This window comes from Mandrillus leucophaeus, unplaced genomic scaffold, assembly GCF_000951045.1.
Source record: "Mandrillus leucophaeus isolate KB7577 unplaced genomic scaffold, Mleu.le_1.0 Scaffold857, whole genome shotgun sequence".
In the NCBI taxonomy this organism is placed as follows: domain Eukaryota; kingdom Metazoa; phylum Chordata; class Mammalia; order Primates; family Cercopithecidae; genus Mandrillus; species Mandrillus leucophaeus.
Genome location: NW_012109330.1, coordinates 267332 through 294508, shown reverse-complemented (window position 1 = coordinate 294508; position 27177 = coordinate 267332). Strand labels below are relative to the sequence as shown.

Sequence of the window (27177 nt, the reverse complement as noted above, 5' to 3'; positions counted from 1 at the left end):
AACAAATATTTTAAAATTTTCTTTATTTCAGAACTGCCTTTATGTACAGACATCATTAAAAAAATGCACATACAATGGAGATTTTCCAAGGATCAGGAGTTGGAAATAAAATTTACGGACATTATTAGGAACTGAAATTGTCCCAGAGAAGTTCTGAGAATCAGGCTTCCTTAAATGTCCTTGATAACCTCTTCAAGTTCTTCCTTTGTGAACATGTGGAAATTCTGGCCAGGCTGCACTGTGGCTAGCTGGAAAGAAAACAGAAGGGTTAATAAGCTGGGCTCAGTTACCCTGCAGATGGCCCTACCATGGTCAGGAGAAGCTATGTTGGTGATGCAGCTATTCATTAGGAACTAAGGGATCTGCTGTCCCAAGGCCTTCCCAGGCAGCAGGTCCCTAAAATAGCTCTCTGGCTCCAAAATAAAAATGCTTATTGACCAAATTTTCTATTTTAAGGTTAACTCACCACATCATACTTAACCAAATGCCTGGCATCACTGTCACTTCTTGAAGTCACTTCAACAGGGATCACAAAAGCAGCGGCAAAGTACACGGAGTCAGTACTTTTTTCTGTTAAAGACTCCTTTAGAATTATATTTGAAGTATATTTAAATACTTAAAAGTTGAGCTTGTGTGTGTGACTTCAGGTTAGTTGGCCACTCTGTGCCTCTATTTCTTCATCTATACAATGAGGACAATAAGAATAGCTAAATTCACAGAGTAGTTGTGAGGATTAAATGTTAATATATGTAACGTGCTTAGACCATTGCCTACAACAAATAATCATTAACTACTGTCAGGTGTTTTCCCTAAAATTGTTTATGTGGCAAAACTTATCAAAAAAGTTTGTTGTTGTTGTTTTTTGAGACAGAGTTTCACTCTTGTTGTCCAGGCTGGAGTGCAATGGCATGATCTAGGCTCACCGCAACCTCCACCTCCCAGGTTCCAGCGATTTTCCTGCCTCAGCCTCCCTGTAGCTGAGATTACAGACATGCACCACCACGCCTGGCTAATTTTGTATTTTTAGTAGAGACAGTGTTTCTCCATGTTGATCAGGCTGGTCTCGAACCAACCTCAGGTGATCCACCCACCTTGGCCTCCCAAAGTGCTAGGATTACAGGCGTGAGCTACTACACCTGGCCTGTTATGTTTTTTAAAAGGACTGGCCAAGAAAATATTTCATTAACACTGGCATAGGAAATCAGTTGTGACTGCTGAAGATATCAGTAATAACTGGAAGTCCAGATGGTTAATTTCAAATTTAACTAACATGGCCAGGTTTTCCATTCTCTCTGCTGATCGTGTCCCACAGTTTTAGGCAATACTGAGCAACAGGTGCCACATTTGCCTCAAAAGATGTGTGTTTTACATGTCATTTCCTCATAGTGTCTTTTTTTTTTTTTTTTTTTTACTTTTTAAATTAAACACATGGCTGGAAACAGTAGCTCATGCTTGTAACCCCAGCACTTTGGGAGACTGAGGCGGGAGGACTGAGTCCGAGAGTCAAAAACCAGTCTGGACAACACAGGGAGACCCCATGTCTACCAAAAAAAAACCCCCCAAAACTAGCAGGGGGTATAGCAAATGCCTGTGTCCCACATACTCAGGAGGCTGAGGTGGGAGAATTGCTTGACCCTGGGAGATTAGGGCTGCAGTGGGTTGTGATCATCCCACTGCACTCCAGCCTGGGTGACCGAAAGAGGCCCTGTCTAAAACAATAAATTAATTAATAACAATTTTTTTAAAAATTATAAAGATAGTAGGGCATTTTAAAGTAATTTTCAGTCCTGATATTTAATATAACTTGAAAGTTGCGAGACAGAATTAGCATAATCCAGTTATATGATGTTTAGTATCCTCTGCCTCATCTATAAGTAAAATTCAGAAGGACTGCTGCACATTTTAAGACACCCGATACCTGGGAACAGACTTAAAAAAAAAAAAATGTTCTCCTCTCAAAGCTTGTAGTCTCCTCTAGATTCTCCTAAAAGATATATCTCCAATTATGTGAAATGTCAGAAAAGTCCCAAATATATTTGCAAAATATAGGTAAACAATTAGTTTACCATATAGACCATGAGTTCCATTCCAAGGATATTTAAACATACAACTATTACTGCTTCTTTTGGCCAGACGTCGTAGCCTGTAATTCCTTTAATTCTGGCACTTTGTGAGGCTGGGGCAGGTGGATCACCTGAGGTCAGGAGTTTGATACCAGCCTGGCAAACATGGCAAAACCCCATCTCTACTAAAAATACAAAAATTAGTTAGGCACGGTGGCACGTGCCTGTAGTCCCAGCTGAGGCACAAGAATTGCTTGAACCTGGGATGTGGAGGTTGCAGTGAGCTGAGATCGCACCACTGCACTTTAGCCCAGGCAACAAAGTAAGATCCTATCTCAAATAAATAAATAAATAAATAAATAAAAATGTTACTACTGCTTCTGTTAAGGTATATCTTTACTTGATGATCAATGACGTGAGGACACAGAAATACAAGGGCAATAATCTAAAGAGTTACAGCCTAAAGAATTTCACTCATGACTCAGGCTAGCCTTCTCAAAACATTACAGGGGCTAAAAAGCAGAAACTGGGAAAACTCTTGAGGAGAACAGTCCTACAGAAGAACTGGAACGCAAATCATACCATTAATAATAGAGTTTGAGCCAAGGACTGCTTTCAGGAAGTTGCTCATCACTAGATAAGTAAAAATAATCCCTTACATTTGCATAATAATAAATTTATTTGCATAATATGAAAGAAAATTTTCTATTTAGTATCTCACTTTCAAAAAACACTTCTATGAGGCAGGTAGAACAGATATTGTCTTTCACTCTATTTCACCAATAATTAATTAATAAGCACCTGTGTATTACTTACATGTACTTGTGACTAAGGATCCAAAGAAAGAAAGTCCATCTTATTTACTAAGTGCTAGATGCCAAATGTGTTCAATGTCAGGTAAGTGTTATAATAAAGCTAAGCATATGTATAAGAGTGATCTGGGGGAGCCCAGGAAGGCTTCAGGGAGAAGCAACTTTTGAGTTATGTATTAAAGCATGGCAAGAATGGGTCAGACAATCAAACACAGGAAGGGAAACAATGTGCAAATGCGCAGAACCACAAAAGAACATGATGTATTTGCAAAATTGAAAGTAATTCTGTATGGCTAGAGTGGAGGTTGCACATGGAATATGAAGTGAAAAGAAGAGGGAACAGGGGGGTCAGAGCCCATGGGAGACAGTACATTAAAGCGGTTAAAAGTATAAGACCTAGGACCAGACCTGGATTCAAATCCTGACTCTACCATTTACCTGTTGGCCCTACCCTCTCAAAGTCAGTTTCCTCTTCTGTAAAATAAGATTTTCGGAATAGGAATATCTATCTCATAGAAGTGTTGTGAAGATTAAGAGAAGTAATTGCATGTAAAATGCTTAGCAAAGTCTCTAATAGATTAAACAAATGACTTAAGTAGTAGTGAATTATGCCATGAAAAGAATTTTGGAATTTATCTCACAGACAACAGAAGTCAGAAAAGTTTTGTTTGTTTGTTTGTTTTTGAGACAGAGTCTTGCTCTGGAGTGTAGTGGCATGATCCCAGCTCACTGCAACCTCCGCCTCCTGGGTTCAAGCAATTCTCATGCCTCAGCCTCCTTAGTACCTGGGATTATAGGCGCATGTCACCGTGCCTAGCTAATTTCTTGTATTTTTATTAGAGACAGGGCTTTCACCATGCTAGTCTGGCTGGTCTTGAACTCCTGGCCTCAAGTGATCCACCAATCTTGCCTTACCAAAGTGGTGGGATTACAGGCGTGAGCCACCATATCCGGCCAGAAAATATTTTTTAAGCGGAGAACAATTAAGATTAGATGTAGCTTAGAAAATCCACTGTAGTAGCACAATGAGGAAAAAATGGACTGAAATGGAGGAGGGCAAGATTAATTAGGAGGCTTCTGAAAATATACAAGGTAGGGGAAAAATGGGGACCTGAACAAAAGAAGGCACTGGAAGTAGGGATGCAGAAGGGACATTGACTTGGGAGTTATTTGTAAGGGAGCAAAGAAATGGTTTGAGTAAAAGGGAAGGAAAATCAAAGTCTTCCAGGTTTCTCATGTGCATAACAAGTGCACTGGGGGTGTCATCAGCCAAAATTAGAAATATGGGAAGATGAAATGGTTTTTAAGAAAGATAATGATTTTAATTTTAGAACCGTCAAATTCGAGGTGAATGCTTCAAAAAGGTCAAATGATAGTTCCAAAGAGTGACCATGAAATCTGACAAATAAGAGTTATCTTACCAAGGAGCAGTCTCATGGAAATAATAAAAGCTGAAACAAATAGTAATGATTGAGGAGTAAATGAGAGGTGAAGCAGTGGAGATAAGACAGGTTCTGTTTGGAGGAGACTTGGCAATAAAGGTGAAAAAATAGGATGGATGAAATAGCACTCAGCAATAAAATGTAACAGAATTGATGCAACATGGGTGAATCTCAAAATCGTGCCAAGTGAAAGAAGTATAGTCCCTATAGTCACCTACAGTCCCAGCTACTCAGGAGGCTGAGGCAGGAGAACTGCCTGAGGCCTGGAGTTTAAGACCAGTCTGGGCAACACAGCAAGACCCCATCTCTAAAAAAATTAAAAAACATTAGCCAGGCCTGGTGTGTGCACTTGTAGTCCCAGCCACTAGAGAGGCTGGGGTGGGAGGACTACTTGAGCTCATGAGTTCAAGACCAGTCTAAGCAATATGGCCAGACCTCATCTCTTAAAAAAAACAAACGAAAACATTTATATGAAATTCTAGAACACAAAACAAATCTATAGTGACAAAAAGTAGATCAATATGGGGGAAGAGACTACAAAGTGACATGAGGGAACTTTTTGGGAGGATCGATATAATGACTGGGGTGACAGATATGGGGTAGTACATTTGTCAACATCTGCTGAATTGTAAACTTAAAATTGGTACATTTTACTGTATGTAAATTATATCTCAAAAAAGTTCATTAAAAGTAAGGACACTAGACAGAAGGAGGTATATATAAAGATTTTCTTTAAAAGAAAGATGTAAGATGTAACTTGGATTTTTTTTTTTTTTTTTGAGACAGTGTCTCGCTCTGTCGCCCAGGCTGGAGTGCAGTGACACGATCTCGGCTCACTGCAAGCTCCGCCTCCCGGGTTCACTCCATTCTCCTGCCTCAGCCTCCGGAGTAGCTGGGACTAGAGGCGCCCGCCACCATGCCCAGCTAATTTTTTTGTATTTTTAGTAGAGATGGGGTTTCACCGTGTTGGCCAGGATGGTCTCAATCTCCTGACCTCGTGATCCGCCTGCCTCGGCCTCCCAAAGTGCTGGGATTACAGGCGTGAGCCACCGCGCCCGGCCGGATATTTTCCTTTTCTTAGGGGAAAAGGAGGGAGGCTGGAGCTCCAAGGAACAACTAATGGACTAAGAACTTACAGCAGATGGGTTCTAGAGCAGTGGCTCCCAAATATTAGTCCTCCTTAGACTGACCTTTCACAGCAGCCTATGAAAGCTGGTTCTTTGGGTGAGACATTCACCAACAATACCCTCCAGTGTTCTCTAATCTTCTGTCCTTAACTAGTCAATCCCCTACTACGGATTAATCCAACCATCCATTTTCTCATGAGTGTAGTCAACAAATATCCTGGTAAGTACTAATTGGTTTAATTACTGATTTATAATTATAGCCTTGGTTGGCCTTTACATTTTATTTATTTTCTGAGACAAAGTTTCGTGCTGTTGCCCAGGGTGGAGTGCAATCTTAGCTCACTGCAACCTCTACCTCCCAGGTTCAAGCAATTCTCATACCTCGGCCTCCCGAATAGCTCACCACACCCAGCTAATTTTTTGTATTTTTTTAGTAAAGCCGGGGTTTCACTATGTTGGCCAGGCTGCTCTTGAACTTCTGGCCTCACGTGATCTGCCTGCCTTGGCTTCCCAAAGTGCTGGGATTACTGGCCTCAGTTAGGATTTTAATATGGCCTAGCAATCCTTTTACTCTTCCCTGTCTTCTCTTTTCCCTATCCATAATGACTTTTCCAAGTATTTCCCATTCTCAATTTTACTGTTGCATTCACCCACCCTCAGCAGATGACCTTACAATCACTAGGAAAATTCCGGGGAAATGTGGGACATCTCTCCAGTTTACCGCCAAGCCCACCTATCTTTACTCGTCATTACTTCCTTTTCTCCTGTCTACTCTTAGCATACTAAAAAAGGACATTCCCAAGCTGGTCCATACCTCTCCAGTCTCATCCCTTACCATCCCCCACCATCTTATATACATCCCACACCCAACAGTCAGACAAAACTTCAAAGTTTCCTTTACCCACAATGTTATTTTTACATCTTGAACCCTTTGCACATGTTGTCCCCTCTTCCTGGAATACCTTTCTGCTCCCTTTTCCAGACATCTTCTCTTCCAAGAAGCTTCCCTAATGCTTTAGTCTAAGTTACACATACGGGAATCTGTTCTTACTGACATTATAGAAGTATCACCCCAGGTTGGTTCTTATTATCTATATGTTCCCTGCACTACACAGTATACTACTTAAATAGGAATTGGATTTTCTGTGTCTGTATCCCTGGGCATCCAGCATAATACCTGCTATATAATGGGTACTCAGTATGATGCTGAATGAATTTTACTTTTCAAAACCAACTTTTTCATGTGTACCACCCCTTACCTCTTCTATAACTTTTCCATCACTATCCTAACCTCTCCTTTTATTTCTTTCAGGTTTTTTTTTTTTTTTTTTGAGAGAGTCTCGTTCTGTCACCCAGGCTGGAGTGCAGTGGTAAAATCTTGGCTCACTGCAACCTCCACATCCTGAGTTCAAGCGATTCTCATACCTCAGCTTCCCAAGTAGCTGGGATTACAGGCATCCACCACCACACCTGGCTAATTTTTGTATTTTTAGTAGAGATGAGGTTTCACCATATTGGGCAGGCTGGTCTTGAACTCCTGCCCTCAAGCGATCCACCTGTCTCAGCCTCCCAAAGTGCTGGGATTACAGACAACTGCGCCCGGCTCTTTCAACATTTTTCTATAAGCTAGTTTCATCTCTGTTTATATTATCAAGACTTCCCTATCCTTAAAACGACACAATCCTTTTATTGAATGCTACCTTCTGCCAACACAAATCAAACTTCTTAAGAAAGCAGCATACTCTTGTTTTCTCCACTCATCACCTCCCTTTCATTCTGTTTATTTTATTTTTGAGACAGAGTCTCCCTCTATCGCCCAGGTTGGAGTGCAGTAGCTCACTGCAACTTCCGAATCCTGGGTTCAAGCAATTCTCATGCCTCAGCCTCCCTAGTAGCTGGGACTACAGGTGTGTGCCACCACACCTGGCTAGTTTTTGTATTTTTGGTAGAGATGGGGTTTTGCCATGCTGGCCAGGCTGGTCTCAAGTGATCTGCCTGCCTTGGCCTTCCAAAGTGCTGGGATTACAGGCGTGAGCCACCTCGCCAGGCCTCATTCTTTAACTCACTGAATTCTCGCTTTTGCCAGCACCACTTTACTAAAGCTATTATTCAAAGGCTGTTAATAATTTCTTAGGAACTAAATATACAAAAATGTGATTTCTATGATCTATGTAGTCTTCAGCAATGCCAGCTATAATATCTGAATAAAAAACAATAAAACAGCCAGGTGCAGTGGCTCTCACCTATAGTTCCAGCTACTTAGGAGGCTAAGGCAGGAGAACTGCCTGAGGCCAGGAGTTTAAGACCAGTCTGGGCAACATAGCAAGACCCCATCTCTAAAAAAATTAAAAAACATTAGCCAGGCCTGGTGTGTGCACCTATAGTCCCAGCTACTCAAGAGGCTGGGGTGGGAGGACTACTTGAGCCCATGAGTTCAAGACCAGTCTAGTCTAGGCAATATAGCCAGACCTCATCTCTTAAAAAAACAAACAAAAAAAATTCAACAATAAAACAGAAAGTACCTCAATGTTTGTTGCATTCAGCTTCTCCTCCATTACTTGTTTGAGGATGATCAGTGAAGACTTGATGGCTTCTTTCAAAGTCATAGACTTGAAACAAAGAAGGCAAGAAGATGCCTATTAATTATATGCAATCCCTCCTTCCTTCAAAGATTTTCCCTTTATCTCACTGAAAAAAGTATGTAGCAAGTATGTCAAACATCTTACTTACTATGGTGCATTACAAGTATCTCCAGAACTCAAGTAAATGGCAAATAAGTAGAATACACTTTTTCAGGAAAAAAACCCCAAAACCTTATTGTGAGCCACAATAAAGTCACCAACCAAAGTAATCTTTGAAGAAGGGGAAAGGGATAGACTTATCTTGTGTACATTTGAATTCCTCTTTTAATTTAGAAGATAATATTATTGGCAATATCCTATGAACAATGCCCAAATGATCTAAGAGGTAGCCTAATGATTTAGAAAACTCATATTTACCCTGTTTTGTACCTAATTTCCTCCACATGTAAAATCAATATTATTAGGAGCTAATGTAAGCAGGCTTCCCCGTATGAACCACCTGAATAAGTACAGCAGCCTTCAATCACACCAATGAGTTACCCAAAACCAAATCTTCCCATCTCAGAAAGAAAATACCAAATGCCCACTTGCTTCAAGAACCAATTGTAAAACGCTAAGTAAAGCTGTGGAGATAGAGGATAAACATATTGTGGTATCCCCATACCACGGTATATTACTCAGCCATCAAATGGAAATACTGGTACAACATGAATGGATCTCAAAATCAGTGTTAAACAAAACAGATACAAACTGACTAATTGTTTAATTCCATTTATAACAAAGCATAAGAACAGACAAAACTAATGGACAGTGGTAAACATGGTTGTAAAGGAGGGAAAGAGATTGACTGGAATGTGGATGAGCATTTTTTTGGCGGTGATGAAAGTGTTACCTTGTTTTGCAATTGTCAAAACTCATAGAACTGAACTCTTAAGGTTTGCACATTTTATTATATGTCAATTATACCATGAATTAAAAAAAATAGTAAGAGTTGTGAGAATACTTAATTACCTTGTGGTAAACTTCTTGCAAGGAGCTTTGGGCGCCCTCTGAAGCAGAGCCAATTGCACGAGCATCACACTGTACAAAGGTCCCAGATGGATCCATATGAAACCTGCAAAACCCCCAAAAAGAGGACTAAAATACTCAGGAGTGGTGGCACTTTATGTAACAAATGTCTCACTAAAACAAAGCACAAATGCTTGGCCCTGGAGCCAGGAGACACCACTGAAATATTGAGGCGGCCGGGCGCAGTGGCTCAAGCCTGTAATCCCAGCACTTTGGGAGGCCGAGACGGGCGGATCACGAGGTCAGGAGATCGAGACCATCCTGGCTAACACGGTGAAACCCCGTCTCTACTAAAAAATACAAAAAACTAGCCGGGCGAGGTGGTGGGCACCTGTAGTCCCAGCTACTCAGGAGGCTGAGGCAGGAGAATGGCGTGAACCCAGGAGGCGGAGCTTGCAGTGAGCTGAGATCCGGCGATTGCACCCCAGCCTGGGTGACACAGCGAGACTCTGTCTCAAAAATATATATATATATTGAGGCACAGATCTAAAAGATGTTCTATGTCTGGAGAAACCAGACATTTTAGAAAGTGTTTAAGAAAATTAGCAGCTTCCTTAGGGATTCAGAAATATAGTATGTATAAATATGGTACTTGTTTATGCCTATCTTAGAAATATCTGAGGATGAGGATCAGATCAACATTCCAGAGCAAAGCTCTAAAACATACCCTGACTATAGTAACAAGTTACTTCTAATTCCTTCCAGAATTAGCACTGGTTCCAATAGAGGAATTCTTCATGGAATCCCCAAATTTGGGCAAACGGCATAGAATCACTAAACTTTAGTATTAGAAGCCATATATATATATATACACACACACACTTAACAACAGCCCTTTTTACAATAATCTTTTTTAAATACATTTTTTAAAGAGATGGGGTCTGACTCTGTTATCCAGGCTGGAGTGCAGTGACATAATCATAAGCTCACTACAGCCTGGATAATAACTCCCGGGCTCAAGAGATCCTCCTGCCTCAGCCTTCAAGTAGCTGGGACTACAGGTGTGTGCTAATATCTGGCTAATAGTCTACAATAATCTTCTCAGTCCCCACCCCAAATTAAAATAACTCCCCACAAAAGCATGGGGGAAAATTACAAAATGGTACTTACAGCTGAGGTCCTTTCTCATCAACTCCTCCAAATAACAATGCTACTCCAAAGGGACGAGACTAGAACCAAAAGGTAAGAGATATTAAGATAAATGGCTATGAAGTAAGGAATGAGAGGGGCTGGGAATGTTATGTTTACAGGACAAATGTCCTAAGTCCCACAGAACAATAAAAAAACTCGACACAAGTATCACACTCACCATGGCACCTGGATCTGCATCTTCTTCTCCAAACTGGAGAGCCAGATTGGACACAGCTTGGGTCACACTCTCCACTGTCATTGTCTCATTGTAGGTGAACCAGTGGTTCTAGAAGAAGAGCAAACCATGGTACACCCTTCTAATAAGGACACTGATGCAGCCCACCATCTCACTACGCACATTCCTTTAAACTGTAATTGGAAACTGAAGGCTCAAATGTGGTTTTCTTAATTAACATTAACCCTGAGTACTTGGGAGTACATGAGAGGAAGAGAAAAAGCTCTGGAAATAAACATTATCACAAGGACTCTAAGCAACGACAGACAAGAGAATTATTGCCTTGAAAAAGAGGAATATGCCCTGAAAGCACCAAGTTTACTCTTGTCAAAAACTAAAAGTGCCTCTTTCCCTCAAAGACTCTAGCTTATTCTGTTGATGTTTAAGTTAAATGACTTATTCTTACATAAGTACAGACAGCAAACTTGCAAGTAAGTGCAAAAAATTTTACCGTGAGATATATTTTTCTTACTAGCCTATCTCCAAGCAGCAGCTACAAAGTTAAAAAAAAACAGTATCCCTGACCAGTATTTGTCAGCTGGTACAAGTTATTACTCACCAGAGGAGGGCTGTTATTTGCAAGCCTGGCAACAAAGGCAGTTGAGGTGAGAATATCCTTTAACTATGTCCACCTCCTGCCATGATGCTCCCACAGAAAGTCAATTAGGAAACAATGCATTACAATGCATGCTTTATATAAGGCAAAGCCAAAAAAAAAAAGGAAGACACTGTCAGCACTACTGACCAGAGTCTCTTTAAAACTGCAATGATCGGACAGCTAAACTCCAAGCCCCAGAAAGTTCTAACTGGGAATTCTACCCAAAATTACTCCCAAGAGCCACATCTAATATTGACACAGACACCTGCAGTATAGCCCAGGCAGCTACACAATCACTAAACAAGCAACTCAAGTATCCTGGTAAAAGGGAGATAATGCCAATTTTACCTGTGTCTCCACTCTGGCTTTATCAATTAAAGTCTTAGCATCAGCAATTAGCCCACTCATGGCACAACCTGCAATGTAAAAGCGACAGTGACCCAGTGGCCAAATCCTTGTAGAACTCTTTCATCCACTCAGGAAATCCTGAAATTCTGGAGTGGAACCATGGCAGCCATTCAGCTATCCCATGGCATTTTATACCCGAAAGTTTAGATAGGAAATGATCTGCCCTGAACCCAAGTATTAACGATGTTAGAAACAAAAAACCATCCACAATGACACACAAGTCCAGATGATAAAAATAAGTCCAGAGAAAAGCAGCTAAACAAACATGAATTTCCACATATTACATCCCTAAACATCCCTTTAGCACTCTTTGTAGATGATGATACATTTTCAAACTAAGCAAACACGAATGTCCCAACCTGGGAGACAGAGAAAAGAAAATCACCTCACTATGGACTACAGTGGAGGACTCTCGAATAAATCAAAAGCCTTTTGCCTCTCTGTACCAAACACAAAACAACTAGTTATATCAGAGAGTTTGCCTGATGGCCCAAGCCACCACAATTATGGCTATACTGTAATTTTACGCACCATGACTCAAATCTAAATCTCCAGTCTAAGTTTCTCTCCCAAGTTTCAGACATATAAAGCCAAATAACTTCCTTAATATATCTACTTGGACATATCACACACTCATTTCCCTTCTAGACCCCGTCTCCTTCCTTGGCCCTCACAACCAATCAGATCACAAGTTCTGTCAATTTCTATCTTCCTCTCCATTCTCTGGCTACTGTGTTAGTTAAAACCTCCACCATCTCTTTGTTTGGACTATTACAAGTTTTTAACTGGCCTTCCTGCCTCTAGTCTCAGCCCTCTTTAGTCTACCTTTAATATCATTATCAGAATGGCCTTTCTAAAATTGTAATGGGATCCTATTACCTCATTGCTTAAAACCTTTCCCATCCTTGCAAAAGGATTACATTGAAGCCTTTGGTGTGGTAAAAAAGGAATTCCGCTCTCTGACCAACTCATCTGTTGCTGCAGTTCGTGTCCCAGTCCCACAGAACTGCTTGTGCTATGGTATTTTATATTTTACACCACGACGGCTTCAGTCATTTCTATTCCCTCTGACTAGAATGCTCTCCCTTGCTATACCCAGACACTTGTTTGCCTTGTGTACACTTCCTTATCTTTCAGAATTAAACTCAGCTCAAAATCACTTTCATGGAACCCTTTTCTGAAAGCCCCACTACCACTGACTCCAGGCAAAACTAATTATTTCTTCCTTTGTACTCCTACTGAGAACACACTAGAGTCTTTCTTAATACTTTTGTCACTTAATTGCATTGACTTACTTACATGTCCACCACCACAATTAGACCGTATGCTCCTGGAAAACAAGGACTATGTCTTATTCCTTTCTATTCCCTGGTATCTAGCATAATGTCTGGCACATTGTAGGCTCTCAATTTGTTGAATGTAGTGACACTGAGCTACCTTCAAGAGACAAGTGACTCGAGTTAAAGAAGACACAATGTTCCAATCTTGAAAGATAAAATCTCAGTTTCTATATCTATGAAAGAGATAGTATCAAGCTTCCAGAGTCACCATGCATTTGGTTCTGATGCCTTCAAGCAATTAATTATTTTGCCAATGCTTCATTAATTAGATGACTAGACAGGTTAAGAAAATTTAGATAGCCAAATAAAATGGCATTCTATAAATAACTAGAACTACTCACCCTGTAATACTATTATACAACGATGTCAGAAGTCAAGGCAGGGGAATTAAAGACCAAAAAAGTGGGTAGAGGGAACAAGGAATACAAAGATAATCTGAAAACAAAGGAGGAAGACTGATCTAGTCAAGTCTATATTATTCTTATAACTTGTAGTCACTCCAAAGATCTCTGAAAATTCCTCTTTTCTCAATGGACACTCCAGCTTCCCATACATAATCCTGTGCTCTGGTGGCCTTCTACTAGAGCAAATATTATGCATCAGTAAAGACCCAACCATCGTAAGGAGCTGGCCTATGATTCAACCTTTGCATATTTCAACAACCATCACATTTACCAAGTCTAAATTTGAGGGGAAAGGTACTTCTGGGAGTAGGTTAAACATAAATGAGCCCTGCAACAGCCTCCTACTCCTACATTTACGCATTCTGGCCTACTGCCTGGAAAATAATAGCGAACAAGGGGATAACATGTTCATTTCATAAACCTTCCTTGGAACATCACAGAGGACTAATTAACCCAGACCAGGTCCTACAGAACAGCTTTCCTCCACTCCTTACCTATGTGAGCATCAATCTCTACAATTTTCTCAATGCTGCTGGGCTCCATCAGTGGGGAAGTAATTCTCTTCTCCACAGCTAGGCACACACCCTCTGATGTCTGGATCCCAATGGCTGTAGAACCAAGCTAAAGAGAAACATCTTATGATTACCATATACAGGTCAAATAACTGTCTCACATACTCACCAGATAGCTCTCTGTAAATCTTCACATGATAGAAACTTCAACTGGCCACATCTTATAGGCAGAGAGAAGGAGCACCCTAATATACTCTAAGTAATTAATATACTATTCCTGTCAATAGCAAGAATATTGATTTACAGAAAAAAGTTCTTTTTTTCTCCCTTAAATTTTTTTTAAGTTTTTAATGTTTTCTTTATAATTTACCCAGGTAATTTCTAGAACCCCAAAAGAGTAAGTTCAACAAAGTCTTTCAAACATTGGAAAAATCCATTCTCTAATGCCAATATTTGGAGGAGGGAGGATTCAAAAGTTCTAAACATAGTGGGCAAGAAAGTAATAAAACTCTTAATGTCTTTTCTGGACCCGGTCTCTTTTCACCTCTTACATCTGTCTTGGTCTGTCCCAAGAGGTGATATTCCCCAACCTACCTGACCTCCAAAAAAGTAATAAAGGAAGGTAGGGAGGGACAAAAAGAACCACCACCATCATCACCACCAACAGTGTAAAACTATTAATTATTTAAGGTCGCTAGAAGTCCACAATATACCTGGAATTCATCTCGTTATCTCTATGTAACACCCAGCCATCTACTATTCCTCTATGCCCATTTCGTGCAAAATGAGGATGACAATAATAACAAGAAGGGTAAACATATTATGTATTACAAAATGCTTAAAATGGTGCCTGCCAAAGATGAACAAATGTTATTCATATTCCATGCCTAGATTACTTCAATAACCTCTCTCATCTTTAATCTCTCTCTCAATGTATCTCTCATGTTATAGCCTGACTGATCTAATAAAATGCTATTATCATTATATTTCTTCTCTCAAGAATTAACATCACCCTATACTGCTTATAATATAATATCCAAATAAACTTCCAGAGCCTTCATATCCTGATGCCACTTTTCCCTTCCAACTTCATTACTCGTTATTCTCCAACAAAATCCCTCAGGTATAGCCCAACCCACTTGCTCAAGCCACATTATCTCCTACCCTTGCACCCCTCTGCTCATGCTGTCTCCCCTGGAATACATTCTTCCTTTCCTCTATCCAAATTTCACTCACAAAGCCTTCCATGACTACGTTTTGTGCTTTGAATTCCCATTATATTCAGTTATTTCTACAAAGTAATCACTGCCAAGTGTGAGCATTGCAAAGGGTTCCAAAGAATCCCATGAATCTTTATGTATAACTTGCTTAACATGTCTGCAGACTGAATGATCGTTTCACACACATATATATTATTTTTCAAATGTGTTAAGTTGTGACTTTATTTAGAAGTGTTATTAAATGTACACCAGCTTTTTGGCATGTATTTTCTTAATCAGTGGATACCTGCATAACTACAGGAGATGAACTGTCAAAAACTTTTATGTAAAAAAATGAGTACTCAGGTTGGGCACAGTGGCTCATGCCTGTAATCCCAGTACTTTGGGAGGCTGAGGTGGGCAGATTGCATGAGTCCAGGAGTTTGAGACCAGTCTGGGCAACATGGTGAAACTCTGTTTCTATAAAAAATACAGTAATTAGCCAGGCTTGGTGGCATATGCCTATACTCCCAGCTACGCGGGAGGCTGAAACGGTAGGACTGCTTGAGCCCAGGAGGCAGAGGTTGTAGTGAGCCAAGATCATGCCACTGTACTCCAGCCTGGGCAACAGAGTGAGACCCCATCTCAAAAAATAAATAAATAAAAATGAAGGCTCACATTTCTAGTTAAAGGTGTAGACTAATGACATACATTTGTTCCATGCCTTCCTTAGGTCTGTTAATGTAAGATTAAAGGACTTTTAAAAAGGCATAAATTCACTATAACAGAGAGTGGGACAAGACACAGCAACAAAACTTTGAAGCTGAAAAGAAGATAGGTTAGTGATACCCGAGTAATCCAAATCCTAAACCAGCAGTAAAGAAAGTAAAGAAACAACTTGATTTTGATCACAGGACCTCACAAAAGGAAATGGTGGCAACAAGGACTTCTGGAAATGGAAATGAACAAGGAGCTAAAAACTGCAAGATGGTTCAGTGTTTAAGAAACAGATTCCCAGATGCCCTCCCCTATGCTGTAAAGCTAGATGACTGCACCTCCCCCACTCCTGCAGAAGACTCCAGGCTTATTCTCTGGAGACCGTAAAACAGAAGGTCTTTCGATTGGGGACACCAAGCACAGTCTAAGGCAGGAATCATGTACTGAAAACAGGGTAAATATGTAAAAATTTACAAACTGAGTGTTAAGAACCTCAGCCTTCTTTCCCTACTCAGCTCTCAGAAGCCAGCAGCCAGAAATACCCTCCTGGAATGAAATGAGAAGAGGCAGTTTTCTTCTCAGCAATGTTTTTCAAACTTTTTGACCAAAAGCCTCAGTAAGGAATACATTTGCTTTCATAACTAAAACCCACAAATAAATACAAATACATAACAGAAACAAAATTTCATGAAAAAAACCACTCACCACTACTATGGGCAAGGGATTTTGATATCTACTGCTCTGTTTCACTTAAAAAAGAAATCTGGGCCAGGAGTGGTGGCTCATGCCTATAATCCTAACACTTTGGGAGGCTGAGGCAGGAAGATCACTTGAGCCCAGGAGTTTGAGACCAGCCTGGGCAACATGGCAAAACTTTACCTCCATGAAAAATTTTAAAAAATTACCCAGGTGTAGTGGCACGTACCTGTAGCTGGGGGCTGAGGTGGCATGGTCACTTGAGCCTGGGAGGTTGAGGCTGCAGTGAGCTGTGATCATACCACTGCACTCCAGTCTAGGTGACAGAGTGACACTCTGTCTCAAAAGAAATGCTCCTCATGACCACTAAATTTATTTTAGTATCTCCTAATAAGCCTAGACCTACAGTTTGAAAAATATAGCTCTAAAGAATCTGACCAGTTCAAAAGGAAAAAAAAATATTTTAGACAGGGTCTCACTCTGTTGCCCAGGATGGAGTGCAGTGGCACAATCACGTCTCATGGAGTACCAACCTCCCAGGCTTACGAGATACTCCCACCTAAGCCTCCAAAATAGCTAAGACTACAGATGTACACTACCACACTCAGCTAATTTTTAAAATTTTTTGTGAAGACAAGGTCTCACTATGTTGCTCATGCTGGTCTTGAACTCCTAGACTCAAGCAATCCTCCTGCCTCAGCCTCCCAAAGTGCTAGGATTACAGGTGTGAGCCTTGCCCAGCCTAATTTTTAAAATTTTTTCTAGACATGGGCTATGTTGCCCAGGCTAGTCTTGAACTCCTAGGCTCAAGTGGTCCTCCTGCCTCAGTCTCCCAAAGTGCTGGGATTATAGGGATGAGCAACAATGTCCCACAGGGAAAAAAATTTTCAAGAAAAATTAGAAAATGGTTGAAGAAAAATAAGACATTTCATCCATAAAACAAGAACAGGATGCTAAGAAGACAAAAAGAAACAAAAGAAGTTGGAAATTTAAAATTATTTCTGGCCAGGCGCGGTGGCTCATGCCTATAATCCCAGCACTTTGGGAGGCTGAGGCGGGCGGATCACCTGAGGTCGGGAGCTTGAGACCAGCCTGACCAACATGGAGAAACCTCAACTCTACTAAAAATGCAAAATTAGCTGAGCGTGGTGGCGCATGCCTGTAATCCCAGCTACTCAGGAGGCTAAGGCAGGAGAATCTCTTGAACACGGCAGGTGGAGGTTGCAGTGAGCCAAGATCGCGCCATTGCACTCCAGCCTGGGCAACAAGAGCGAAACTCCAGCTCTAAATAAATAAATAAATAAATAGTTTCTACAATACTGTTGGAAAATGGGTTCTACCAAATTGAGCAAATAAATAAAAAAAGATGACATGGGGCCTAACACAAGAGGGAGTTAAAGGGAACGCCTAGAATGATCTCACAGAAAATGAAGTCCACAGCTATGCAGGAGGCCCAGAGAATGACCAGTCCAGATTGGAGCAGGTTAGAAGGCTCCAAGATTTCATTAAGAATCCTTAATAGGGCACTGTGGCTCATATCCATAATCCCAGCACTTTGGGAGGCTAAGGTGGGCGGATCACTTGAGCTCAGGAGCTCAAGACCAGCTTGTGCAACACAGCGAAACACCGTCTCTACAAAAAATACAAAAATTTAGGCCGGGCGCGGTGGCCCACATCTGCAATCCCGGCACTCTGGGAGGCCGAGGCAGGTGGATCACAAGGTCAGGAGTTCGAGACCAGCCTGACTAATATGGTGAAACACCATCTCTACTAAAAATACAAAAATTAGCCAGGTGTGGTGGCACATGCCTGTAATCCTAGCTACTCAGGAGACTGAGGCAGGAGAATTGCTTGAACCTGGGAGGCAGAGGTTGCAGTGGGCTGAGATAGCACCACTGCACTCCAGCCTGGGTGACAGAGTGAGACTCCGTCTCAAAAAAAGAAAAAAATAAGCCGGGCATGGTTGTGCACACCTGTAGTCCCAGCTACTTTGGGGGCTGAGGCGGGAGGATCACTTGAGCCTGGGAGATTGAGGCTGCAGTGACCTGAGATGCACCACTGCATTCTAGCCTGGCTGACAGAGCAAGACCCTGTCTCAAAAAAAAAAAAAAAAAAAAAAGGGAATCCTTAATAGGACACTTAATTTACCTGAATGTTTTGAGAGGATACATGTAACCTAGAGAGACTTTGGGATGCATTATTGATCATCCTAAATTAAGCAAATATTTTTAAAAAGAGAATTATTAACTCCAAGAAAAACAATGTTGTGCAGAAACAGAAAAACAATTATAAAACACAAAATGGCTCAGCTGTGAAAAGCATTTACAGTCATACTAATGTAACTATTGACTAATGATCTAACAAAATTATGATATTCATGATATATATGGAGAGGGTCACCCTATCCCCACCTCAGAAGACAATCGTGTGTGGTGGGGACTAGGGGTGTGGGGTTGGGGCAGAAATCTTCATCCTTCATAATGAAAAGTCCATGGATAATGCCTAACAAAAAAACCATAAACCTGTGTTGTAGAGATACGGAGGTACATGCCTAGAACATTACCAGCTGAAACAATTTGAAGTGTTGCCTCTGAAAAGCTGAACATAGATGATGCAGGCCTCAAGAATTGCTATTTTTGTTACAAGGTTCATAGAACTACTTTGCCTTTTGACTCTGAAACTACATGCATGTATACCTTAAAAATCAAACAAATATATAATCAGCAACCATTGCCAGAAAACTTAATTTAGCACTTAATTGTTCTCTAATTGTTTCATTTATAGTATACTGATCTTGAATTCCCAACTGAACAGAGTAGGATAGAATTCATATATACTTTTAATCTAGAAGAGTGATTCTCAATTGGGGGCCCTTTTGTCCCCACCAGACATTTGGCAAAGTCTGGAGACATTTTTGGTTGTCACAACTGAAAGAGTGCTACCGGCATCTAATGGGTAGTATCCAGGAATTGATAAACATCCTAAAATGCACAAGATGGCCCTCCACAACAAAGAATTATCCAGTTCAGGCCAGGTGTGGTGGCTCACACCTGTAAATCCCAACACTTTGAGAGGCTGAGGCAGGAGGATTGCTTGGGCCCAGGAGTTTGAGACCAACTTGGGCAACATAGCAAGACCACATCTCCACACACACACACACACACACACAAAAGCCAGGCATGGTGCATACGTCTGTATCCTAGCTGCTAGGGAGGTTAAGAGGAAAACTTGAGCCCAGGAGTTAGAAGCTGCAGTGAGCTAAGACGGTGTCACTGTACTCCAGCATGGGTGACAGAGTAAGACCCTGTTTCTAAAAAAAACTAAAACAAATCTCTGTAGTCCCTAAGGTGTCTTTACCAACAAGAACGCAAAGGTGGGCTGGACGTGGTGGCTCACGCCTGTAATCCCAACACTTTGGGAGGCTGAGACGGGCGAATCATTTGAGGTCAAGGGTTCGAGACCAGCCTGGTAGTAAAACCCCATCTCTACTAAAAATTTAAAAAAGTTAGCCGGGCGCAGTGGCACATGCCTGTAATCCCAGCTACTGGGAGGCTGAGGCAGGAGAATCACTTGAACCCAAGAGGCGGAGGTTGCAGTCAGCTGAGATCACGCCACTGAACTCCAGCCTGGGCGACTGAGAGAGACTCCATCTCAAAAAAAGAAAAGAAAAGAAAAGAAAAGAATACAAAGGTAGTCAGATACATGATTTGCTAAAGAAAACAAAACAGAAAAAGTAATACAAGTGCTAATTCTGGACTTCTGTATCCCTCTTTATAGCTAAGAGGATCAAAAGCACAAATATGTCCCTCCACCCCCACTGAGAAAAAGCTATTAAGATAATTATGAAGCAGTTAACTGCTCAAAAAGTTTTAAAATACATATTAGGAATAGGTTTGAAATTGTTATAAAAATGGTTAACAGTGGTTGCCTAAAGGGATGTAAGAACATTTTCTAAAGGAATGGTTAGACCACATTTACTCCAAGTGTTCTGCCAGCAAAATGTTAGGTAGCCATGAAATTTCAGGAACTATGCTACTTGCTACTATACCTTGATAGCCTCAATGGCATACTCCACTTGAAATAATCTTCCTTCGGGAGAAAAAGTATTCACGCCCCTATAATTTAAAAAAAGTTATTAATTATACTCATAAAAACTAGTCATGTAGACACTGAATTCAAGTTCCTTGACAACTAGCTCAGATAGCTACAGAATATGCATGCTGTCATTATTCTCTACTTCGCCCACAACAATCTGTAGCATTTTTTGTACATTAACAGTTTCTCAAGGGAATGGAACCTATATATAGAATGCTGCCCCACTCCCAGAAAGTCTTCCCAAACTGGTGAAATGAGAGCAAGTGACTTTTCTGCCTCAATCCTGAATCAACCTGGGTCCATTCTGAATAGACTTGCCAGTTTCTTTGGTAAGTTCATGCCCCAAAACTATCAGCCAATTTTCAAGAAAATGTGCATTTTTCCTTATCCTCTTCCAATAACATGCATATGATGTTAATATCTGGGGTTAACACTCTTCTTTCCATTCTCAATGCCCTCATTACTGTTCACCTAACTTTTGTAATAGTCTCCTAACAGGTATTGACTCGTGGAGCAAGTCCGAAGTGTTTTTCCCCTAATTCAGACAATCTCTATAAAACACAGTTATTACTTTTTTGTTTTCTTATTTGAGACAGAGTCTCGCTCTGTTGCCCAGGCTGGAGTGCAATGGCACGATCTCGGCTCACTGTAACCTCTGCCTCCCAGGTTCAAACAATTCTGCCTCAGCCTTCCCAGCAGCTAGGACTACAGGTGCATGCCACCACGCCCAGCTAATTTTTGTATTTTTAGTAGAGATGAGGTTTCACCATATTGGCCAGGCTGGTCTCGAACTCCTGACCTCGTGATCCACCCACCTCAGCCTCCCAAAGTGCTGGGATTACAGGTGTGAGCCACCGTGCGTGTCCCAATTTCTTTCTTTTTTTTTAGACTGAGTGTGCTCTGTCACCCAAGCTGGAGTGCGGTGGTGCGATTCCGGTTCCCTGCAACCTCCATCTCCTGGGTTCAAGCGATTCTCCTGCCTCAGCCTCCCAAATAGCTGGGATTACAGATGCCCGCCACCATGCCCAGCTGATTTTTGTATTTTTAGTAGAGATGGGGTTTCACCACGTTGGCCAGGCTGGTCTCAAACTCCTGACCTCAAGTGATCCGCCCACCTCAGCCTCCCAAAGTGCTGGGATTACAGGCGTGAGCCACTGCGCCCAGCCCTAATTATTACTTTTTAGTAAAAGTTAGTCACAGGTACATTTCTCTACTTACTTGTATGAATTACTATTGTTATCTTAACAGACTGAGATCCATGTAGTTCCTAATTCTAACCTAGTGAATTCACTCAACATTTATATAAATTACATGTCAGACTGCTTTTCTCTCTAAAACACTTCCCCTTAACACTTAACACTTTCCACCTTTCCTTGCTCAAGTGTGCTGGAAATCCCTACGGAGAAGAGGCACCAAATATGGTCTCAGCTATAAAAGCTTTGAGCACACAATGGACACAAAAAATATGTGAACATTGAATGAGATGGTTGCAATCCGTGGTTTATGGAGTCTGGACTTTACAACAGGTAACATGTCATATAGCAGTGCTTTTGGCCTGGCGTGGTGGCTCATGCCTGTACTCCCAGCACGTTGGGAGGTCGAGGCGGGCGGATCAGCTGAGGTCAGGAGTTCGAGACCAGGCTGGCCAACGTGGTGAAACCCCGCCTCCACTAAAAAAACAAAAATTAGCTGGGCGTGGTGGCAGGCGCCTGTAATCCCAGCTACTTGGAAGACTGAGGCATGGGAATCACTTGAACCCAGGAGGCGGACATTGCAGTGGGCCAAGATGGCACCACTGCACTCCAGCCTGGGTGACAGAGTGCTAAGCACCAGTTACTTCCAAATCTCTATTACCAGTTTTACCTCTTTCCTAACTAATTTAAATGTTTGCTGAACATTTCCACTTGCATATCCCATTAGCACTTAACACTTTTCAGTTTGAAATATTCTCTCTTTAAATCCAGTCACCTTGCAAAATTGACTTCATCTCCTGCCATTCCTATTTCAGTTTTATTTTAAAACACCTCCGATCTTCCAGTGTTCCCAAGATAGGAAGTTCTGAATGATCTGACTCATTCCTCCTCATCTTTTCCCATATCCAACTATGTGGTAAGTCATACCAATTCATATCAATTCCTCCTCCACAGTAACACATCACTCTTCCTTCTCAATGCCCTCATTACCTTTCACCTAACTATTGTAATAGCCTAACAGGTATTGACTCACTTTTCCCTAATTCAGACAATTAATCTCTGTAAAACACAATTATTATTTAACAGCACACAGTTGCCTACAGAACTAGGACCCAAACTCCTTAGCCTCGTATTAAAAACCATTCAATATCTAGCAGCATCCTGTTTTTCCCATTATCTCCTGCTGTTCCCATACATGTATCATATGTGCCAGTCAGACTGGACTTTTCCCAAAATGCTTTGTGCTTTTCCATTGCCCCTCCTTCATTTATCCCATATCCTCCAACTCAAAACTAGTGATCTCACTGTCTTTATTAAATTCCTACTCTTTCAAGGGACCTAGTTTAAATGTCAGCTCCTTTGTGAAGTTTTCCAAGATCCTCTCATATTGCATGCAATCTCTCATCAAAAACTCAATGGTATTGATTTGAATTTCTCTAATGGCATTAATATATTTCTGACTCACACTATAGTTACTTCTATAAACAATTTTTTTTTTTTTTTTGGAGACAAGATCAGCACCACCACACCTGGCTGATTTGTTTTTAATGTTTAGTAGAAACGAGGTCTCACTATGTTGCCCAGGCTGGTCTCCAGCTCCTGAGCTCAGGCAATCCTGCCTCGGCCTTCCGAAGTGCTGGAATTACAGGCATGAGACACTGTGCCTGTAAACAATTCTTTAAGAGTCTCAGGCTGGGCGAGGTGGCTCTCACCTGTAATCCTAGCACTTTGGGAGGCCAAGACAGGTGGATCACGAGGTCAGGAGTTCAAGACTACCCTGGCCAAGATGAGGAAACCCAGTCTCAACTAAAAATACAAAAATTAGCCGGGCATGGCAGCACCGACTGTAATCCCAGCTACTCAGGACGCTGAAGCAGAGAATTGCTTAAACCTAGGAGGCTGGCCAGGTGCGGTGGCTCATGCCTGTAATCCCAGCACTTTGGGAGGCCAAGGCGGGTGGATCACGAGGTCAAGAGATCGAGACCATCCTGGCCAACATGGTGAATCCCTGTCTCTACGAAAAATACAAAAATTAGCTGGGCGTGGTGGCGCGTGCTGTAGTCCCAGCTACTCGGGAGACTGAGGCAGGAGAATCACTTGAACCCGGGTGGCGGAGGTTGCAGTGAGCCAAGATCATGCCACTGCACTGCAGCCTGGTGCCAGAGCAAGACTCTCTCTCGTCTCAAGAACAAACAAACAAACAAAACCCGGGAGGCGGAGGTTGCAGTGAGCCAAGATCACATCACTGCACTCCAGCCTGGGCGACAGAGCGAGACTCTGTCTCAAAAGAGTCTCCTATATGAGAGCAAGGAGCTTGATTTTGTCCATTGCTGTAGCACCAGCACCTAGAACAGTGCCTTGTTCACAGCAAGCACTCAAGCACATTAACTAAGAGAATAAAAAGGGATGTATTTTAGGCCGTCTTGGGAAGACAAAAAATAAGTAACAAAGCAGTCAATACATATGTTAAGTAAATTGCCACAAAATTTAATAAATGATTTCTGATAAGGATAACAATTTCTATCATACACACCCTAACTCAAAATTATATGTCACCCGAGGATGATTCTCTTCAATGTTCTGGAAGTTAAATATCGACCAACAAAGTCACTTTGTAGGACAGTGGGGAAATATGTCAAAACTTCACACACATCTTCTATGAGTCAGTAAAAAAAGATGAAAAAGTGGTAACTGCAAGTGGTCAGCACATACTTGACAGGATCAGCATATACTTGACAGGAAATGCAGCTTCTGACACCACTCAGTACAAAGAAAATGTCTGCCTTCCCTGACTTTAAAAAAAAAACTTAGTAGCTATGTAAAAACTTAACTCATGAAAATAGAAACTGAAAGTAAAAATGTCTACAGCATAAATATGTACAACTTAATATTGTGCACATTTTCACACCACAAGTTTTTTAAAATTTGCTTTAAACTTTTAAAAAGTCAGAAAAATTTTGGTCAGTTGGAATCAGCATGATGAGAAATCTCTTGAAAACCACTCTAAATTCCAGTTCCTATAAAATCAGACTCCAGACAATATATCCAGCCAAAGCTACGACTGCGTTCGCGCTTCTGCAGAAACTATACACCGCAGCATGCCCTACTACAAACCAGTTGCTTTTTCTGCCAGGAGGCACGTTTAACTTTTTGTTTGTTTGTTTAAGGCAGTCATACTAGGCACGAAAAGATGAACGGGGCAAGGGGTGACCCTTGGCCCTCTCCGGGTTCAAGTTAGGAGTACCGGCTCCTCACGCCTTCTTTACCAAGCACAAGTCGGAGCTTCTCGCTTCCGCACTGAGTTAGGACCCAGGGGGTGACTCAGCGGTAGGACAAGTGCCGCCGATGTGGTCTAGCTTGGGGAACCACGGCGGGCGCCTAAGGAGGACAAGAGATCCCCAGGTCCGGCCAATCTCGGGTTCCTGGGGAGCCCCATGACACGGCAGAACCCAGGCCGCGCGGCCAGGTCCCGGGCCTGCCCACCCGTAATTCCCACCCGACGTCCCCCAGCCGCACGGACCTGTCGTACTCAGACCGGGTGAGAAACATGGCGAGGGCAGCAGGAGGCAGCGGCTACGCGGGGATTCTGAGGACCAACAGCACTCCACCGGCACCCAACTCACCCACACCGCCACAGTACCAAAGACCAACTGCGCGTGCGACCGCGACCTCTTTAGCCCGCCCTCCTGTGCCTGCTTCCTATTGGCTAATGGTAGTTCCCGCTGAGGTGATTGGGCCAACGCGCTTCCTCGCCAGGGCATGGTTGGTCCGGAGGAGGAGGACCAGTGAGGTACTTCCGCCTTAAATCTCGGGTGGTTGCTAGGGACGATTGGAACCCAAGGCGTGTAGTGAGTTCGCCTTTTAGAGAAGGTGTGAGCCCGCCCCAAGACTGGCAATTGAAAGGGCTTGCACGCAGAGCTGGGCTGTCTGAACCCTGACTTAATAGGTCCCTCGCCGGCTCCCGTAATCCCAGCTAGAGTACTTTGGCCTGGTTTCCTGCAAGGCCGCCACCTTCTTTCTCTTCGCAAGGTTCCCTCTTTTAGGGTTCCCTCTCTTAGGGTTCCTCCGCGGTGTTCTCCTTGCCTGGTCGAAGGCTCCAGGACTTTGGGCAGCAACGGGTCCGCTACAGTGGGTCTGAGCCGGCGCGGCGGACTAGTCCCTTAGCTTCAGGCAGTTTGGCTCGTTTATTGAGAAAAGCAGGGGGCGAGGGGTTAGTATGTAAGACAGTCTTCGAGTTTCCATATGGTTAAGGTAATTTTATCAACTCTTTCTTGCACCCCTCCACCTAGTACAGGTTTCAGACCTAAATAACCTAGAGTTCAGGATCCGACTTCAAAATATTCACTGCTTTTTCTGTTATTTGTTAAAAAAAATAAGTGTTTTCTGTGAGCCCACATCGTGCCATTGCACTGCAACCTGGGCAACAGCCAAACCCTATCCGAAAAAAAAAAAAGCGCTTTCTTTATCGACGCTTCTTGCTTCCCTTCAATAAGTTGCTTAAGGAGCAACTTTACAGCTTCGAAATAACACTGTAATTGAAGTATTTGTTCAAGAAAGGCAAGTACGAACTCTTGGCACGGGGGTGGGGAATAGAGGGAAATATTGGTCAAATGATACAAAGTTTCAGTCAGACAAGGTGGATGAGTTCTATAGTTAATAATCATGTATTGTGTACTTGAAATTGTGAAGAGGGTACACCTTAAATGTTCTCACCACAGGAAAGTATGTGAGGTGATGGATTATGTTGATTAGCTTCATTATTCGCAGTGTGTGTGTGTGTATGTATATGTATATCAAAACGTCACGTTGTATACCATAAACATGAACAATTTCGATTTGTCTCTTACACCTTAATAAAGCTGGAGTCGGGGGAAAGAAGTCATTTATGCTAGAAAGGGAAATGGCAGCATCTCATTTCCAGTTATTAATGTGATACCACTAGTCGAGTCCTTAACCTCTGAAGGCCTGTATCTCTCCAGTAAAGTTCATTCTTGGTCCTAGATTAGGTTTGTAAGTCACCAAGGCATTTCAAAGGTCTAGGAAATGTAAAAATATGCCTTTTGAGTATTAGCCAACATCTGTTTTCCCCACCCGTTATTTTCTGACTTCCTTCATGGATTCAGTAGGAATTTAGTTTGGTCATCCCTGGCCAATCAGATGTTTAGCACTAATAAAACTGAGGAAAAACTCCAAGTAGCAATCCTCAGGGATCTGTTAGATTTCTGAGAAAAGAATGGTAATTTTTAGCTTTCTTGTCAGTTTTCTGACAAGCTTTTTTTTGTTTTGTTTTCGCCTTATCAGTTATGTTCTATGGAAAAGGCTTGGTTGTAAATTGACTACAGCTGCTCTTTAGAAGTTCTTTTATGGCCAGGCACGGGGTCTCACGCCCGTAATCCCAGCACTTTGGGAGGCCGAGGCGGGTGGATCATGAGGTCAGGAGTTCAAGACCAGCCTGGCCAAGATGGTGAAACCCTGTCTCTACTAAAAATACAAAAATTAGCTGGGCATGGTGGTGGGTGCCTGTGATCCCAGCTACTCGGGAGGCTGAGGCAGAA

General features: G+C 42.0%; 1 protein-coding gene across 6 annotated transcripts; it reads right to left on the bottom strand.

The window, feature by feature from the left end:
• Positions 1-25314, bottom strand: PSMA5 (proteasome (prosome, macropain) subunit, alpha type, 5). 6 transcript variants are annotated; one of them, XM_011968712.1, is made up of 10 exons: positions 25143-25291; positions 20383-20449; positions 13705-13831; positions 11407-11474; positions 10404-10511; positions 10205-10263; positions 9038-9140; positions 7967-8053; positions 6676-6678; positions 1-244 (listed from the first exon to the last, which is right to left on the bottom strand). In XM_011968712.1, the coding sequence occupies exons 1-10, from the start codon at positions 25169-25171 to the stop codon at positions 161-163; spliced, it is 735 nt and encodes a 244-aa protein (XP_011824102.1). In that variant the 5' UTR covers positions 25172-25291; the 3' UTR covers positions 1-160. The 6 variants fall into 6 exon arrangements, with proteins under 6 accessions (XP_011824102.1, XP_011824101.1, XP_011824104.1 ...); XM_011968711.1 differs by lacking the exon at positions 6676-6678 and having other exon boundaries at positions 7958-8053; XM_011968714.1 differs by lacking the exon at positions 6676-6678 and having other exon boundaries at positions 7-248; positions 25231-25314.
• Between the last annotated feature and the right edge of the window lie 1863 nt (positions 25315-27177).